The 18,920-nt window shown below is 45.2% G+C and overlaps 1 protein-coding gene across 3 annotated transcripts in view; it reads left to right on the top strand.

The window, feature by feature from the left end:
- The window catches only part of LOC147123368 (ras-related protein Rab-3C), a 390,864-nt gene that overhangs the window by 356,654 nt on the left and 15,290 nt on the right, over window positions 1-18,920 (top strand). For all 3 annotated transcript variants that reach the window (XM_085971707.1, XM_085971697.1, XM_085971717.1), the window contains exon 4: window positions 17,432-17,556. In XM_085971707.1, coding sequence (XP_085827833.1) covers window positions 17,432-17,556 — 125 coding nt within the window. The remainder of the gene's footprint in view (window positions 1-17,431; window positions 17,557-18,920) is intronic.

Below are 18,920 nucleotides of genomic sequence, written 5' to 3'. Positions count from 1 at the left end.
CTTGATCCTGGACATTACCTGGGGCCCAATCGCCCTCTTAATTCCGGCTCAGGCTAGATGAACGAGATGTTGGCTCTACCTTGTCCTCTGTCGATCGGTCAGAAAATTATCCATTCCTCCTCGACATTTATCGCTACCACATTAGGTCTTATCAACTCATACTTCACACTTTACACCAAACTGTGTCTCCTTACCTATCACAGATCCTTTGATTCTTGATGCTCCGGTACCATTGGTTCCACCCCTCTTCCGGGCGACTCAGTTTATGGGTGGTCAAAAATTTGACTCACACCCGTATTCACCGGTGCGGAGCAGACCTCGGCCCCAGAGCATCCTGCCGACTACGCCAATTGTAAGTGTAAATGAATTCACTCTCTTCTGTATAAGGTAAAAACACACAGTTTATTATACGAAGTGCTTCAGGAGAAGAGTTTCAAGACTCCACAGTCTAGTAACCCTCTTCTCGCCATCACAGTGGTAGTGAAACTCCTTTTATACATTTTATGAGCCGGATAGGCAAAATATTACACACAAATGTCTTCACCCAATCACATTCCCTTAGCAACAATTCCCTTGTCCACTTATATACTTTCAATACCAACTTAATTATAGTTTGTGCCTTAAACTGAGTTTGTTTTGTCTTAAGCTGAGTTTGTTTTGTCTTAAGCTGTGTTTGTTTTGTCTTAAGCTGAGTTTGTTTTGTTACTTCCTTGGTGGACTTCATATTGTTCTGCACGTGACATTACTTGCCGCACTCAGATCGGCAGAGCCATTTTGTCTTGGTTCATATCCCTTATTTATAATTTCACTTCTTACATGCCTGATCTACTCTCCAATTAGGTGAAATCATACTGTGTGATATCAGCAGAAGAATGTGTTAAAATAAATGGGTTAACAGCTTCTAACAATGGACAAACTAATTTCATAAAACCACATCATGAAGATGCTTTACAGTCATAGCGCACATCAAGTGGGCAGTGGATGGAGCGATCGCACGGCCTGCTTGATGGTGCCAGCGCGAGGCTGCAACATTTTCTGCCTTAAATCTGTTTGGTGAGCAGCAAGCGCTCAACAAGCCACTGACAGGCTCCTTGCCAATCATGGGGGGAGAGGTGAAATCCAACAGCTCCTCTGTGGAGCCAAGCCAGACCTTGGGTGCAAAATTCAGAAAGGGCGCTATGAGTGCCTTTAGAGATCCAAAATTGTGTCCACGTGCGTGCGCGCACTTCTGGTGCGAGTTGCAGCAGATGCCATACTGGTAAGGACGTCTGCCGGAAGTATGCAGTGTAGGCAAATTATGACCTCAATCAGCGTGTAAGGCTGATTTGATGCCGGCGCTGCAATGTTGGAGCTCAATGCTCCAGCTAACACAGCTGAACACGCATTCAGCAGCAGGAAGGACCCCCCACCAGCGCTATTTAAAGGGATCTTCAACTATTTATAGGTTACTTGCTGATTGATTTCTATTGGTTGTTGCTGCGATTGTACTAGTGTTTGATGCTTTCTAGAGTTCTTTAAATTTGCTAAGGTTTACAGGGAGTGCTGTGGCAGGTGCTGAAGGACTTTGTGCCAACTTGATGGCTTCTGGACATGCTCCTAGACATGGGTGCAGTAGTAGGTATTCCACTTGGCCTACAGCATGACTGGGAGAATGAGCAGAGGCGACACAGAGCAGGGCAAGCTGTTGGAAGAGGGAGGAGGGGAAAAGTGCTTTCAGCAGGCAGCCATATCCACCCAGGGTGTTCAGGAAGCAATTCTCCTACCTATCAGTGAACAACTCATCTGACTGCGATACCAGTAAACGCAACCTCAGTTCCCCATTCACCAACTGTTACTGACCATCACAGCATCCGCTTGGCCACAATACAAAAATAAAACCCAACACAAAATAAACATTCCAAACCAAATTTATAAATCAAAACATTCCAATATTTCAGTCAAAGTCAACTAATCATCCTTGTGCCTTCCCTTAGTGCCTGTCTTCCATGTGCCTTTGCCTGTCCTAGTGCTCTTATGCAGTGCTACCCCAGTGGCTGCAGCATGGCTGGTGGAAGGCTGCTGACTTTCAGTGGGGGAGACTGCAGATAGCCTTGGAGGATGACCCATAGAAGGCCCAGCTTCGGACTGCACAACCTCAGCATGTGCAGCAGCCGTCTGGGCTGGCTGGCTGACGGGCAGCAGCAAGGGCACTGGCAGAGTGGCAGTGGTGGGAGGACAAATACTGTCATTCTGAGAGAGGACAGCAGGTTTGTGCTCCGTGCACCGTGCCTTCTGGCATGCTGTCACCTAAACTACCCTTATCCCTGCCCTGGCTGAAGGCCACTCACTCCCAATATCTCACCACGTGCAGATCCCGCATCTAAACTATCCTCTAAATTATACAAGTGACGATGTTTCTTCTTCATCACTGTCTTCCTGCTCTTCCACCTGTTGCTCTTCCACCACTGCCTGGACAAGTGGCAGTTCTTGGGTATCTGAAAGGAGACAGGCACAAGGGTAGGGTTGTAGTCAGGGGAGGGGGGGGTAAGCAAGAGATGCATGCTTACACCATCTGCAGCTTGTAAATCAGAAGAGATTGTGGGATGAGGGGGAAGTGCGATGTGAGGAGGAGGATTAGGTATGAGGATACCATCATCTATTGTTTCAGCCCTGCCGCTGGCCACGGCCTTAGAAATGGCCGCTCCAATGATGGCGAGCACCGTGGGGGGAAGGGCATGCAGCCGTGCCTGTCCCCCAATGCTTAGCTGCTGCTGCCTCCGCTTATGCGCCACCTTGTTCTGTAAGAGAGTGGGATTTGTGTCAGTGAGTGTGGTGCAATGTGTTTGGGTGATGTGGCTGTAATGGTTGAATAGCTGGCAGTGTGTGCAAGCTGTGACACGTAGGTGTGAGGCTTGCTAAGTGTGTGAAGGTGAGATGAAGCTAAGAATGTTAGGTATGAGTCCTGATTAATAGAGATTATTGGTAGGTGAGTGATGGGGGTGTGGTGCATTGAGCAGTGGCTGAGGCTATCGGTGCAGTTGGTGGGATATGGCATTTGAAGATACATTCACTGACCTACACTACTCATGTGAGGTCCTTGAACTTTTTGCGGTACTGCATCCAGGTGTTCGGGGCTTGACTCCTGGCATTGACCAGCACGGCTACCTGGTCTCACTGCCTTTGCAAACTTCACCTGGAGGTCCTCCTGGCCCACTTTGGATTGAGCACATCTCTCCTCCTCTCCACATCCTCCACCAAGGCCTGCAGTGCAGCACGGAAAATCTTGGAGCCTGCTCTTTCCCCGTTGTGCTATTGTTATGTCATCTTCCAGGTCAGAGGGGGTGAAATTGGATGCCTTTGCACCTCCTGTTAGCATCCCCGGGAGTGCTAATGTGGCGCAAATGGCTTTGCGACCGGGCGCGGTGCTGACATCGACTCCCACCATATTGGGCGGGAGTTTTGCGGTGGCGCTATGGCGTTGCACCCCGATCTCCTTTGCCCAGAGATTGTGACGTCATTGCCATGTGCATCGCCCCAGTAGCGCCCCAGACCTGAAATTGATTTCCGTTCCCTGCAGCAGCACCGGTCGAAACACCGACAACTACAAGAGGCGTGCATCGGGTGGCCGGCCGCTTCGGGGGCTGATGATTAAAGGCGAGGTGGCCAAGGTAAGTAAAAAAATAACTTACCATCCTTGTTCCCATTTTCTTTGCGGGATCCTGCCCGCGATCGATCAGCCTGGCACACTGCTTGAGTGTCGGGCTGATCGCGCGGAATCACGGCAGCCTTGGTGGTCCATGTAGGTAATTTTTCTATTGCACAGCCTGCAGCGATGGTCCATCCCTTTAAGGGAGGGAAGGAGCCTTTGAACGTGGGAGCACTGCACGGCCTAGTGTGCAGCGCTGCTGAAGTCTCCGCCCCGCCTGCTACTGATTGCACTCCAAGAAGGAAGTGGGGCGCTTGATTTAGTGCTCCACTTCCTTCCTGGAGCGCAAAAACAACTTTATTAAAAGTTTGGAAACATTAGCGCCTGCCGCTAATTTTCCAAACTTTAAAAATCAGCGCCCCAAATGAATTTCTCCCCATTATGTCTTCCAAAATGATTTCCAGCACCTACTCCAGCCACAATGCATCTCCCTTTTAAGAGGTGCAGGCTGGCTTTAATTAGTGCAGGCAAGCTTAAAGTGATGCTAGCCTTTCACAATTTCGTGCCCCTGCTCAGGCGTGCAGCCACTCAACAGTGCTTAGTGCTGGCTGCAGGCTGCAATCATGTAAATTAGCAGGCAGCACAAAGTTTGTGTGCTGCCTGCATCGGAAGCAATGGGCATGGGTTAATCCTGCATCAGGATCCCCGCGCCCTTTTTTGGGCCCTGTCCAAATTAACCCCCCTTAAACCTTAAAATGAGGGGGGGAAGCAATCCCAAGGTTGGGGGCCCACTGAGCAGCAAGTAGTGGATGGGAAGATTTATTTGTGGTCAGGAGGATGGTTCATGCATTTTCTAGCCCCCAAAAAAACAGTGGCATCAAGGTTTTCACCCCGTTTTTAAAGCGGCCTACAGCGGTCCCTTTAAGGACCACTGGTTTGTCCGCTCTACATCCGGTACCAGTGATCAAAACATGCATAACGCACGTTCTGCCCATTGGTACCTGAAAACTGTGTTGGGGGTCCTACAACCAATTTAAATAAGACTTTTGCCTGTTTTGGACAGGAGTGCTGACGCCCATTTCAAGGCCCACTCATAAGTCGAGTCAGGTGGGTCTAACGTGGCCAGTAGGCAGTAGGATTATTTTTTAATTGTCTGCCTCGCCCCGCCCCCACTTCCTATTTATCAGCACATGTATGCAGATGAAAATGATCATCCATGTCTCTTCAACACCAATCTATATGTACCCTTTCCATTATCTCTTCTTTGTCAACTTGACAGAAACATGCTCTTGGTTTAATCACCTTCGGCAGCCTCAGCTTGATGATGGTTTACATTTCCACATCTCTTTTATCAGTTCTGTTTGTCTTTGTCTGTGCATTGATATGTTTGTTATTATGCAGGTTATGAAAATCTTTCAGCTGTGCATTGTATTTTTTTTAATGTATAAACTGCATATTACTTTTATTTAGCAGTACATTGCCTACAACAATGCAAATCTGACTATTTTTAGTATAAAATGATTTGCAGGCTCACTCTAGACCTTTATGACCTCCCCTCCCAAGATCACAATACGACATAAAATTTAAACAAATGCATTTCTAGCTCCAGAATATTACAATTTCCCTTTGTTTTCAAAAGTTGCTGTAGAATTGAATTTTCAGGCAGGCTCGGTTCCAGAAAGAGTCTGCTGTGAGAAATCAGCTGTGAAACCAACCAATGGCAAGGCATGTTGACACCACAGCTGACAGACTATAGCTGCTGCAGTAGAAACATTTGAGAGTGGCTTTCCTATTATTTTCATTTTAACCCAAATTAATAATGTATTTCTGCTCCTAAACAGAATTGGCAAGGTGATGATGTCACCAGACTGCCGTATCATTGTACCCCTGCCATGTAGTCACATGGTAAAGCACTTAGCAAAACAGCAACACTACCCATTTAAGCTAGTTCTCTTTTTTTTATCTGCCTGGTGCTTTAGCTGAATTAAGTGAACCTACAACATCTATTGTTTCCAGGGCAACTATTATCATCTCTGACTAAGTGGCCTTTTAGATCTACCCGTGCTAATCTCAAACCTTTCCTTTAATTTACTGCCTGACATTCTGTACTGTGAGTTACATTAGACACATTGCTTTCTACACATTGAAACCAATTTGTGAAATGCACAGTCCAGGAAATAAATGCATGGTCATTAATGTTAATTTGTTCACCTGCTCTTGTGCAGCACTTCCCTGTAATAACACTGAAAAATACATCTGGAGGTAAAAGGGAATACATTGTTCATTTTAACATAGAAACTCTCAGCACAATGTAATTACTAATAGTGTATTTGGAATCAGCTTATTAACACATAAGGTGATAGAACTCCATCTCAGCTTTTAATTTTCATCGCAGCTTTTAATTTTTCACCTCTGCAAAGTGCTAATGGTTGATCAAGAACTCACGGCACAGACAAGTTCACACCAGTTTGCAAAAAACTGGTTGCATGCTGGCTTTAGTTTTAATATTTATTTGGGTCATCCAGCTACCTGATATAGGCAGAGGCCTGTCACAACAGGTACACTTATGTAGCACTTTAAAGTAATAAAGTGTTTCACAGAGGTGGAAAAAAACTGGTGACTGAGAATTGGAGGAAGAAGGATTAAGGAGGGTGACTGAAAACCAGATCAAAGAGGTAGGCTTTGAGGAGGTTTTTGAAGAAGAGGTAGCAGATGGAGGGGCTTAAAAAGTTCCACAGTGTGGAGATGAAAAGACTGAAGGCTTTGTAGCCAAAAGTGAAATTAAGAGATGGGCGATGCAAAGGAAAATAGGACTGAATGAATTTGCAGAGATAGGGAGGGGTGAGGCCATGGAGATATATGTAGCTGAGGACAAGGATATTAAAAATGATGTGCAGATGGACAAGGAACAACTGACAAGCACAGGAATAATAAGGGAATAGGATTAGTATGGGATAGAATGCAGATGACAGAATTTTTAATGGGTTCTGATTTATGAAGGGTAGAACTCCAGAGGCCAGCAAGGACTAATTGAATCTGGAGGTGGAAAAGGCATGGTTAACATTTGAGTGACAGTGAGAGTGAGATAAGGCAGAGGCAGGCGATGTTACAGAGATGGAAATAGGGGTCTATAGGGGAAATTATTTTAATATCTGCTGTATTAGGAGTTTTATTGGTCTGTGATGTGCATTACAGCTGGGACATACACTATTGTTCCTTTTAGTATTAATTATCCTCAATTCACACTTGTATCCATCCCAATTCTTATATCTATTAAAATAATTCTTCTTTATATTACTGTACAACTTTAGCTTTTATTTTCTTGCTCTGCTTCTCCATTTATCTTACCTAGAACTCTTCCTGTAGACCCAAAGTTTTGGAGCAAGTGTGAAGTAGAATTTCACTGGGGTCTGTTCTGGGATCTACTCTACTTCAACACTATGGACTCAATTTTAATAGCCCTGAGGAGGCGGGTTTGGAGGTGGGTCAGCTGCGAAAATTGGAAAAAATGGCTTCAGACACCCAACCCACCTACATCCTGCCCCCAGGCGATTTTCATGAGTGTCTGTTCAGCCGCTCCCAAACTGACCCGACTCCAACCGGTGGGACAGGTAGTTAAGGCAGTTGAGAGCCTGTTAACTGCCTTGATAATCCTATTTTGATAGAGGTTTCCCATTTTCGTGCCTCTGGCTCCTGTTTCCTGTCTTGTCAGAAACAGTCCAGCTGCAAGGAGACGAGTTGGTGGAGGATATGATCTGTAGTCACTATTGGTGCAGAACTTTAAAAGCACTCCTGTTATATGGCTGGCATTCAATTACAACAACTTTGCTGTTGGAGGTTTGGGATAAGATTTTGCAAATCTACTGACCTTGTGACTGGTCAAGCTGACACACATCTGCTGTTTGAACTGATTGGGAATAATTTCAGGCCACGTTGAGTGTGCGCTGGCAAGCTTCTTGCCTCAACTGAAATCTATAACAACGGGACGGGAACCATTTACATCCTCTCATCCTGGTCATCAGATTCGGAGGAAGAGCAGCGCGGCTTAGTGCTGCCGGATGAACAAGTGGCTCAGCACACAGCCTCCTTGGAGGAAGATGAAGAGGACAAAGAAGAGGAGGAGGAGGAGGACGGGGAGTGATGCCTTGCGGGGCCGGATGTGGTCAATCCAGCAGCAGGTGACCACATTGATGGCCGTCAGGCAAGGGATGCACTCAGCCATGCCAGATTCACGTAAGCTAATGCTTCAACCACAGGTGGCTGGCACATGGAGATGAATGTAAGTTCGACAGTTTCAAACCCCAGGCATTACCTGTCCAATAAACGGTGGTTTGCGCTCAGTGTCACCACCAACATTCTACATGGAAATCGCCCTGAGCCCTCACTCTTGAACTTCCATTTCCCAGAACACAGAAGCCACACTTCAGGTGATCTCAGCAGATCATTAAACCTTTTTCGACACTAAACCCAAGTGTGTCTGCACACAGACCTCATGCTCACCTCCTCAGCAATTTGCAGCTAAGCTGCCTTGGTTTGCTGAGGAGGAGTCCTCCTTTCGTTTCCCGGGAAGAGGAGCCCCTGACATCCTCTAACTCCCTCAACAAGAGCCCTCATTGAACCTGGGTGCAGCCTTAGTTTTTGGGGCTGCCATTCCTGCAACTCCCAGCGCCTTTAAGAGAATAAAGCATTAATATTACTAAGCAAATGATTGGAACACATCTGACATCTTTTTCATTTCATAGTCAGATAATAAAGTCATATATCAAAAAAATCATGAATCTCTTTTTGGAATAATATGACCAGCAATACCATTCATTAAATTTTGCTCAGAACAGATGTTGTCAACTCCCCTTTCAAGATAATACAGCACCAATCCATCCCAATGACAATTGTATGCAAAGGGGACATGGCCCCTTTAAATTTTCAAACAAACAACACGTCATCAGACACAAGAAACTGACATCCTCCAAGCAATTGCCTGGAGAGACCCGCACATCGGCCGCAACGAGGCCAATCAACCCAAAATCGGAAGTGCTGGGAGGCGGCAGCCGGGTGCATTCCAAAAGCTGCCGAGCAGCGGGCCCACCCTCAACCCACCTCCGTTAATAAAATCGAGCCCTATGTCTCAAACCTAACCTTAGAAGAGCACTCACTCCTTACTGTGCCAGTGTGACATTTTCCATTTCCCACACAGCAAAAGTTAATACAGTGTTAACTTTGCAATGACTAAAAGTGGATTGTGGATCTGTATCCACCGTTCCCTATACAATGTATTCCTAGTTTGATGGTGCTGTCAAATTGGTTAGTGAGATGTTTGCCAATAGAGAAAGATAAATTAAGTGCCAAGTCTCTGGTGGATCAGTCTTGTGGCCCTTAGAATGGTTGGCTGAAGAGCAGCATTGTAGGGGCGTGGAAGCAGGTCTGCCTGTCTTCCTGGTTGTGGAAGAATGGAGGAAAGCATAAAGAAGAGAAAAAACAATAAAAGTGAAGAAAAAAAAGGAAAGCACAAGAACACAGTTGAAAGGTTAATAGCATGTGTAAAAATACTGCCATAAGTATATGGTGGAGTAGAGGTATTTTCTCTACGTGCTGCTTGGTGTGCACTACCCAGGTATTTCCAATATAAGGTAGGTTTCTTCTCTACTCATCACACTTAATTAGACCGAGGCCACCTGAAAAGACTTTTAAATTACCCTGCCAATATTAGTGTAACAACATATGGTACAGTCTTATAAAACTCCTGTGCCTGATTTTTCAATGAAAGCTTTCCATTAAACTGTAAACAAGGGAATTTTATACAGATATGTTAGGTCATATGCTAATATTCACAGCATAATATTTAGGTGAAACCATTAATTTCCTGGTTGGAAGAGTTTCTTCAGCCGGTCTGTTGTCTGTAACTGTTGAGGTAATTTCCAGGCTCTTGATACTAATTCTGTGTCACACTGTGCAAAAGTAGGTCACCAGATATATGATGACTGAGCAGCTTTTTGTCCTCTGAAAGGTCACATTAGCACCATAAAAATACTCGATCTTTCAAGATTGTGTGCTGTTTCATCACTTTGCATCTGAAATCATTTACAGAAAGGGCACAGTAAAGCATATCAATAGTTTATACTCAATATTTCAATATTTTATTAAGGGAAATATTCCATGATGTTACTTAGCAACCTTATCCCATGGTCCTTTCTGGTGGAAAATTAAACAAAAGAAGTACTGTGGGGATATACAGAACCAAATTTTAAATGGATTTGCTTGGTTGGAAAGGATTTAGAGGATTGTAGGTGGTTTTAAATTTGTGACTCATTTCATGAAATGTGTTTTATTATGCGTAAGATGAGGTATCGTACAGATCTTTCACTGCACCATGCCCATTAAAAGAGATGAATTTTTCCCCATTCCTTCTCTTTGTTATGCATTCTGCCCCGTCCTACTCCAACCCAGGTCTGGTGAGCAATCTACCTGACAGGTTCCACTCCTTCTTATCGCGCCACTACCAATGTTATATACATTGACCTAAAAATTTGGTTGCTTTGCGCCTCCCATTAGCGCCCTAAGAGGGTGCTAACAGGGCGCAAAGCAACTAGCGCGAAATTCAGCGGGAGGTGAGCGGCGACGGTAACCGTTAGTGCCCCACGGCGCTGCGTCGTCGGCGATGACATAATCACCGTGCACAGCACCCCGCTTGCGCCCCGACCGCGATCTTTGGTAGCGCCCCCGACTTACTGCCGGACAATATGTCCAACGGGGTCAGGGGGGCCTACCTGCAGCCGGGGCGGCGCTAATTAAAGACGAGGTGCCAGGTGACCATTTTTGTTGCAAGCCGCCTGCCAGCACCTGCCACTGTTGCCGTCCCCGGCCTCCTGACTAGCCCTCCCCCCACAGAGTGCCGGCTGTGCTCCATGAGCCTGGCACTTCTCTTGAGTGCCGGGCTCTATTGCCGGCACTCCGATCCCCAGTGGCCCAGCTGGGCCCCGGGTTGCACTGCGCAAGACCCCTCCCCTTTAAGAAGGGTAGGAAGGCCTGTAGTACCACGGCGTGATGTGCCGCAGCGTGTGGCATTACAGCATGTAGCGCCACAATATTCACTCGCAGCACCCCAAGAGGGAGGCGGGGCGCTTCCAGTAGCACCCCGTTTCCCACTTGGGGCGCTACCGATGAATTTCGGCTGCGGGGGCACTAATTTTTTCGGGGCACTAAAAGTAGCGCCTCAGCTAAGTTAGCGCCCCAAAGGGGGTGTGTTGTATCCGTGTGTTAATGGAGACACGGAATGCAGGAGTTGGTTTAACAGGTGTTTACTGAACAAAGTCTGGAGGTGAACTAAAAGATACAAGACACTATACAGGCTTATATACCCGAGTGGTCACTACCGGTATTACAGTACACAGGGGCTCTTAAAGGTACATACACTACAATTCCTCCCCTTTTAGATAATTAATACATAACATTTTAAGTAATCATTAATTAATTAAATAATGTTTACAAGAACAATAATCTACACATTTGCTGCAGTTAATCAATTATAAGTCAGTCTCTCTGGAGGCTTCCTGACTCGGTCCGGATAACGCCTCGGTGGTGTAGTAGTTTTCGGTGGTGTAGTAGGTTCTTTTGGCCAGGTCGATTCGGCTTGAATGCCAGTGTCGGGTTCATCTGGTTCCAGTATCACCGGATCGGAGGTAGATACTATGGGTATCTCTGCTTCATCATTAGGCGTATAGAGTTGTGGTGTGGGTTGTCCCTTTTCGGATGACTCTATGATCTGGTCAGCATGGCGCCTTATTATGCTTTCTCCAATGTCCACGGTATACATCAGCGGTCCTAGTCGTGTGCAAATAGTTCCAGGCTGCCATTTCTCGGTACGGTAGTCCCGGGCCAAAACTTGTTGACCTGTCTAGAAGGTTCTAGTTGGCCTTTCATTCATGCCTTGAAATTGATGGTTCTCTATGTCCCTTCTGATGTTTGGCTTGATCAAATCCAGCCGGCATCTTAGTCTTCTATTGAAAAACATCATGGCGGGAGTTTGGTTTGTAACCACATGTGTTGCATTCCTGTATGCAAACAAGAAGTTATCTACCTTATGTTGTAGATTTATGTCTTCATTACCCATGGCCTTTATGGCCTTCTTGAAGGTCTGGACAAACCTTTCAGCTAATCCATTGGTGGCGGGATGGTATGGGGCGGACGTGTAGTGCTTAACCCCATTGTTTTTTAAGAACTTCCTGAATTCTTCGGACACAAATTGCGGTCCATTATCAGAACAGATCTGTTCAGGCAGCCCATTCCTGGCAAATATGGTCCTTAATACTGTGATGGTTTTTTCCGTGGTGGTGGAGGAAATCTTTATTGCCTCCGGCCACTTGGAGTGTGCATCAATCGCGATTAAGAACATTGAGTCCATAAATGGACCAGCAAAGTCGATATGTACCCTTTGCCATGGAGATGAGGGCTACTCCCATTGATGTAGAGGGGCTTGTGGTGGGGCATTTTGGAACTTCTGGTCATTTCTTCGATGTCTCCATCGATACCTGGCCACCACACAAACGCTCTGGCTAGGTTCTTCATTTTCACTCCACCCAGATGCCCCTCGTGAAGCTCCTTTAGCACTTTATCCTGGATTTTGGGTGGAATCACCACTCTGGATCCACACATCAAGGTTCCTCGGCACACTGACAGCTGTTCTCTTCTTTGCGAGAATGCTGGCAACAGTGGTTCGCCATGTGCTGGCCATCCCTTCACCGTTAAATCGTAGACTCGTGAGAGAGTCGGGTCATTTCTCGTTTCCTTTTCAATGGTAGAATTTGTTACTGGTAGACATTCCACTATGGTTGAGTGGAACATCTCCACTGGGTCCACTGTAGGTGCCTCTTCTACCGTTGGCAACGGTAGGCACGATAAACTGTCAGCATTCCCATGCTTTTTTGATCCTTTGTATTCTAGGAAAAGGGACCACCTCTGTAGCCTTTGCACTGTCATAATGGGAATGCCCTTTTTAGGGTTGAATATGGAGACGAGGGGTTGATGGTCAGTCAACAAGGTAAATTTTTGTCCGTGTAGGTAATGGTTGAATTTCTTCACTCCCCATACCAGGCTGAGTGCTTCCCTGTCGATCTGGGCATAGTTACGCTCAGCTGAGTTCAATGAGCATGACGCAAAAGCTATCGGCCGCTCCGAGCCATCAGGGAATCTATGCGATAATACCGCTCGTACGCCATAAGGGGATGCATCGCACGCCAGTCTGATTGGCAGTGATGGGTTGTAATGAGCCAACACTTCCTTGGACGTGATCAAGCCTTTGCATTTATGGAAGGCACGTTTACAGTCTTCGCTCCATTTCCAAATTACTCCCGTTTATAGCAGTGCGTTAAGAGGGTGCAGAACAGTTGACAAGTTCGGTAAAAATTTATGATAGTAATTTATCAATCCCAGGAACGACCTTAATTGTGAGACATTTTCAGGTGCTGGGGCTTTTATGACCGCTTCAATTTTTTCAGGTGACTTATGCAACCCTTCATCGTTAATTATATGGCCCCAATATGATATTTGTTTCTGGAAAAATTCGCACTTGGGGCGATTTGCTCGTAGGCCCCGTTCTCTCAGCCTAGTGAGCACCTGCTCCAAATTGGCAAGATGCTCGTTGTCGTTTTCTCCTGTTACAAGGATGTTGTCTAGGTAGCATTGAGTCCCCGGAATCCCTTGCAGGACTTGTTCCATAGCTCTTTGCCAGATAGCTGGAGCTGATGCTACTCCGAAAACCAGTCGATTGTACTGGTACAGGCCTTTGTGTGTGTTTATCGTGAGATACTTTTTAGAGGCCTCCTCAACCTCCATCTGTAGATATGCCTGTGCCAAGTCAATTTTGGTGAAACGTTTCCCTCCGGATAGTGAGGCGAAAATATCTTCTATCCTCGGAAGAGGATACTGTACCATGTGAAGGACTGGGTTTACAGTCACCTTGAAGTCCCCACAGATGCAAATTTTTCTCTGTTCTTCAGATTTATCATTATTCAACGTTTTCTTCATGACTGGGACGATGGGTGTTGCCCACTCACTCCAATCTACCTTGGATAACACGCCTGTCTTTTCCAAATTCTCCAGCTCTGCCTCGACTGCTGGACGAATTGCGTATGGCACTGGCCTTGCCTTAAAAAACTTGGGAATTGTCGCATCTTCCACTTTTATTGAGGCGGTGACGCCTTTCAAGGTTCCTAATTCCTGTTGAAACACTTCTTTGGCGTTGGCCAAGATGTCTTTTAATCGTTCAGGTATGATGTCATCATTTTTTTTCTTACTGGTCACCATCCGTGCCTGAATGGAGTGCCAGTCTAAACGTATCTTCCTGATCCATTCACGTCCCAACAGCGGTGGACCACCATCTTGCCGAACGTATAAATACAACTTCTGTATTTCCTTGCCGCTGTATACAACAGGCACCCTTATTTTCCCTCTGGGGTATACTTTCTGCCCCGTATATGTCTTCAAGATAATGGATGTGTCTTTCAAAGGTATATGCGGAAATAGCCGCTCGTAATCCCGTCGACTTATGATGGTCAGAGCTGATCCTGTATCTAGCTCCATTTTAACTGGGGACCCCGCTATCATGAGGGTAACCCAAAAGATCTGGTAATCTTCTTTGGCAATTACAATATGTAATTTGAGACAGCTTAGTCTCTTGTTTCCGGAGTCGCTATCGCTCTTCTGGTCTTCGGAGCTACTGTCCGTCATCATTTGTACCTTTCTGTACTTTTCCTTATTGATTTTTTTTTCTGTCAGTGGATTTTTTGTTTCCAGATCAGCATACACGTGCAATGTGTCCCATCTTTCCGCATTGCCTGCATGCTTTGCCCTTGAACCAGCAGTCCCTCTGGTCATGGGTGGATCTGCCGCAGCGATAACATCTCTCGAAACCCCGTGTCATTTCATAGGTGCCGAAGTCCTGTGGCTTTTGCTGTATCTCTGCAGCTCCTCTTGCTGCTGCTTTGTATGATACAGCCACACTGAAAGCCTTGTCCAGTGTCAAATCTTTCTCAGAAAGTAGCCTTTTCTGTGTTCCTTCACTTAGGAGACCGCAGACGAATTTGACTATCTGCCAGTCCTGCCCTGAATTGGCAGTGCTTTGACAACTTTCTTAATTCAGTGAGGTAATCAGTGTTACTTTCATTCTTGTGCTGATTCCTGCTGAAGAATTTGAATCGTTCCGCTATCAGCAGCGGTGTTGGGTTTAAGTGCTCCTGTAGGGTATCAACAATCTCCTTAAAATTCTTGTCCATCGGTTTGGCTGGAGTGATTAAGTTTCGTAACAGCCCATATGTCCTTGTGCCCATCAGATTTAGAAGAACCGATGCCTTTTTATCATCCTCTACTTCATTCGCTGTGCAATATACCTCCACTCTTTCCACATATGTGGTCCAATCCTCTATATCACTATCGAAAGCAGTAATATTGCCAGTCTTAGGCATCCTGAAAATCAAAAATGGCGCCTCCCGCGCTTTCCTTTCTTCCCTGCCGAGAAAAAATGGCGCCTCCCACGCTTTCCCGCTGCTGCCGCTGCTGACAACACTGTTCTCCGCGGTTTTTATTTACACAGATATTTTTAATAGTTGGAGACTCGTTCCCGCCGGACTCTCTGGGACTTTTCCCTCCCTCTGCTTGGTCCGAACGCTGACCTGCTTTGCAGCGCCGGCCGTCTCCCGAGTGCTCCACCCTCCGTCTCTGTTTGCCTCCGCCTTCCGACTCGCTGCTCGGCCCCGCTGCAGAGCCACCCGATCGAGCCCCAGCCCGCAGCACAGGAAGGATTAGTGCAGTACCTGCCACCAGCCCGGCTAGCTGGTGAAACCACAGTTTTTTTTTTTCTTTCTTCGACCTTCATCTGAGGAATCAATCTCCTTGAGGTGCTGCCGAATTGCAGGTAAGTCCGTTTCCAATTCGTCGCCACTGTTGTATTCGTGTGTTAATGGAGACACGGAATGCAGGAGTTGGTTTAACAGGTGTTTACTGAACAAAGTCTGAAGGTGAACTAAAAGATACAAGACACTATACAGGCTTATATACCCGAGTGGTCACTACCAGTATTACAGTACACAGGGGCTCTTAAAGGTACATACACTACAGGGTGCGACTCAATTTTTCCCTGATTATCCTTAAAATGATTTGTACCTCTTTAGAATTGATTGGGACTGGAGTTGTGGAGAATGAAAGCGAGAGTCAAATTCTATCCTGGAAGTTTTATCAACCAGAAATCCATCAATATAAATATAGCCCATCTTTCGAAAAGTTTTTGATTTGTGACAATCAGCTATTGAGAAGCAGGAAACTACAGGCCAGTTAGCTTAACATCTGTCCTAGGGAAGATGTTAGAAGCTATTATTAAAGACGTTATAGCAGGGCACTTAGAAAAGTTCAAAGTAATCAGGCAAAGTCAACATGGTTTTGTGAAAGGGAAATCATATTTAACCAATTTATTGGAGTTCTTTGAGGAAGTAACATGTGCTGTGGATAAAGGGGAACTGGTGGATGTACTGTACTTAGATTTCCAGAAGGCATTTGATAAGATGCCACATCAAAGGCTATTGTGGAAAATGAAAGCTCACAGTGTAGGGGGTAACATATTGGCATGGATAGAAGATTGGCTAGCTGACAGGAAACAGAGAGTAGGCATAAATGGGTCATTTTCTCATTGGCAAGATATAACGAGTGGTGTGCCACAGGGATCAGTGCTGGGGCCTCAACTTTTTACAATTTATATAAATGACTTGGATGAAGGGACCGAAGGTATGGTTGCTAAATTTGCTGATGACACAAAGATAGGTAGGAAAGTAAATTGTGAAGAGGGCATAAGGAGGCTACAAAGGGATATAGATAGGTTAAGTGAGTGGGCAAAGATCTGGCAAATGGGGTATAATGTGGGAAAATGTGAAGTTGTTCATTTTGGCAGGAAGAATAAAAAAGAAGCATATTATCTAAATGGTGAGAGATTGCAGCGCTCTGAGATGCAGAGGGATCTGGGTGTTCTCGTGCATGAATCGCAAAAGGTTACTATGCAGGTACAGCAAGTAATTAGGAAAGCTAATAGAATATTATCGTTTATTGCGAGGGGAATTGAATACAAAAGTAGGGAGGTTATGCATCAATTATACAGGGCATTGGTGAGACCACATCTGGAGTACTGTACAGTATTGGTCTCCTTATTTAAGGAAGGATGTAAATGCGTTGGAAGCAGTTCAGAGAAGGTTTACTAGACTAATACCTAGAATGGGCGGGTTGTCTTATGAGGAAAGGTGGGACAGGCTAGGCTTGTATCCGCTGGAGTTTAGAAAAGTAAGAGGTGACTTGATTGAAACATATAAGATCCTGAGAGGTCTGGACAGGGTGGATGTGGAGAGGATGTTTCCTCTTGTGGGAGAATCTAGAACTAGGGGTCACTGTTTAAAAATAAGGGGTCGCCCATTTAAGACAGAGATGAGGAGAATTTTTTTCTCACAGAGGGTCGTGAGTCTTTGGAACTCTCTTCCTCAGGGGGCGGTGGAAGCAGAGTCTGAATATTTTTAAGGCAGAGGTAGATAGATTCTTGGTAAGCAAGGGGGTGAACAGTTATCGGGGGTAGGCGGGAATGTGGAGTAATTGGATCAGCCATGATCTTATTGAATGGCGGAGCAGGTTCGAGGGGCCAAGTGGCCTACTCCTGCTCCTAATTCGTATGTTCATATGTATGTATGTTTATGATTTGCACAATATTGATATTTTAACAAAAGTAACAAACCTCTCTGTAATGTATTTCTAAAATGATAGTATTCTCCAATTTCTTCTTAGGTCAACCCAAATCAAGACATATTCCTGGGACAATGCTCAGGTTATACTGGTTGGCAACAAATGTGACATGGAAGATGAAAGGATAGTATCTATGGAGAGAGGAAAGCAGCTGGCAGACCAACTTGGTATGTTTGGCCGATGTGAATTGTCTTGTTTAGCACTAACTTTGGCTTGTCCTTAATGCATTTTGTAGATAATGTATTGTTACAAATTCAGGTCTCCTATAGATTCTTTCTCAGGTTCAGTAGCATCAATCGCCCCGTAAGTGATCTAAGCATCTTAATTTTATCAAAGTTGATTCTCAGTGCCCTATATCCACTTGTACGATAATGTACCTTCTAGTGATCTGAACTGGATATTCATATCCTTAATAACAACAGAAAACGCTGGAAAAACTCAGCAGGCCAGGCAACATCCGTGGAGAGAGAAACAGAGTTAACGTTTCAGGTCAAAACCCTTTCGACCTGAAACGTTAACTCTGTTTCTCTCTCCACGGATGGTGCCTGGCCTGCTGAGTTTTTCCAGCGTTTTCTGTTGTTATTTCGGATTTCCAGCATCCGCAGTATTTTGCTATTGCATTCATATCCTTTGCATGTCTACTACTTCAATCCTTCTGAAGGTGGACTGGGCAAACACTTGATGAGGTGAGGCCAGGTATGAATTGTTAAACTGCCTTAATTTACAATAAGGTGACCTTACAAAACAGCTGTTATATCTAGGATACCTTAATTCAATCCATACAATTTATCACATAATATAAAATAAGTAACTAGCCATAATAGCACACATTGTGAGTTATTTTGCTTAACTTAAGTTTCTTACAACTATTTCCCATCATTTCTAATCTCTGTGCCTCAGATAAAGCTCTCACAGCTTTCCCTTTAACAAACCTGACTACCCTCACAGCCATCCTGTTTCATAAATGCCTCGCTGTCAGCCTGTGCCCCAGTTTCTCTCATTTTATCGCCCTGTGTTCACAGACAGTCAGGGATCAATGCAATGCAATGGTTGTGAGGTGTTTCTTTTAAATTATATAGACAAGCTAACAAACACATTATTTAGTCGCTGAGGGAAACAATCTTCCATTTAGCATATTAAACACCTTTCATCTGGGTGTCTTTAAAAAAAACTCTGCTACAGGAAACTTTCGATTAACCGGCCCCTAAATAACCGGAAATGTCGGTTAACCAGCAAAATTCAGGAGTCGGTTTCAGCTAACTTTTATAACTTTTATTACTTGCACAGCAACAAATTGAGGAAGGCAAGGGTTTGGCTGCAGCTGTTGCTAAGCTACAGAGACGCTTGCAACTTGTGGACGTTCTTCTGAAGCTGTTGCTAAGAACAGGGTTTGTTGCTTCATACGGAGCTCTAAGGTCCGTATCTTTCACTATAGCGTTTAGTTATCCGGAATTGTTGCTGAACCGGCACCACGTCGGTCCCGTCCGTGCCGGATACCAGAAAGTTTCCTGTATAAAGAATACTTTGCTTA

The sequence above is a fragment of the Somniosus microcephalus genome, chromosome 2 (assembly GCF_052327205.1).
Source record: "Somniosus microcephalus isolate GS21.2 chromosome 2, FLI_Smic_1.0, whole genome shotgun sequence".
NCBI classification, from domain to species: domain Eukaryota; kingdom Metazoa; phylum Chordata; class Chondrichthyes; order Squaliformes; family Somniosidae; genus Somniosus; species Somniosus microcephalus.
This window is presented reverse-complemented; position numbering and strand designations above follow the sequence as displayed.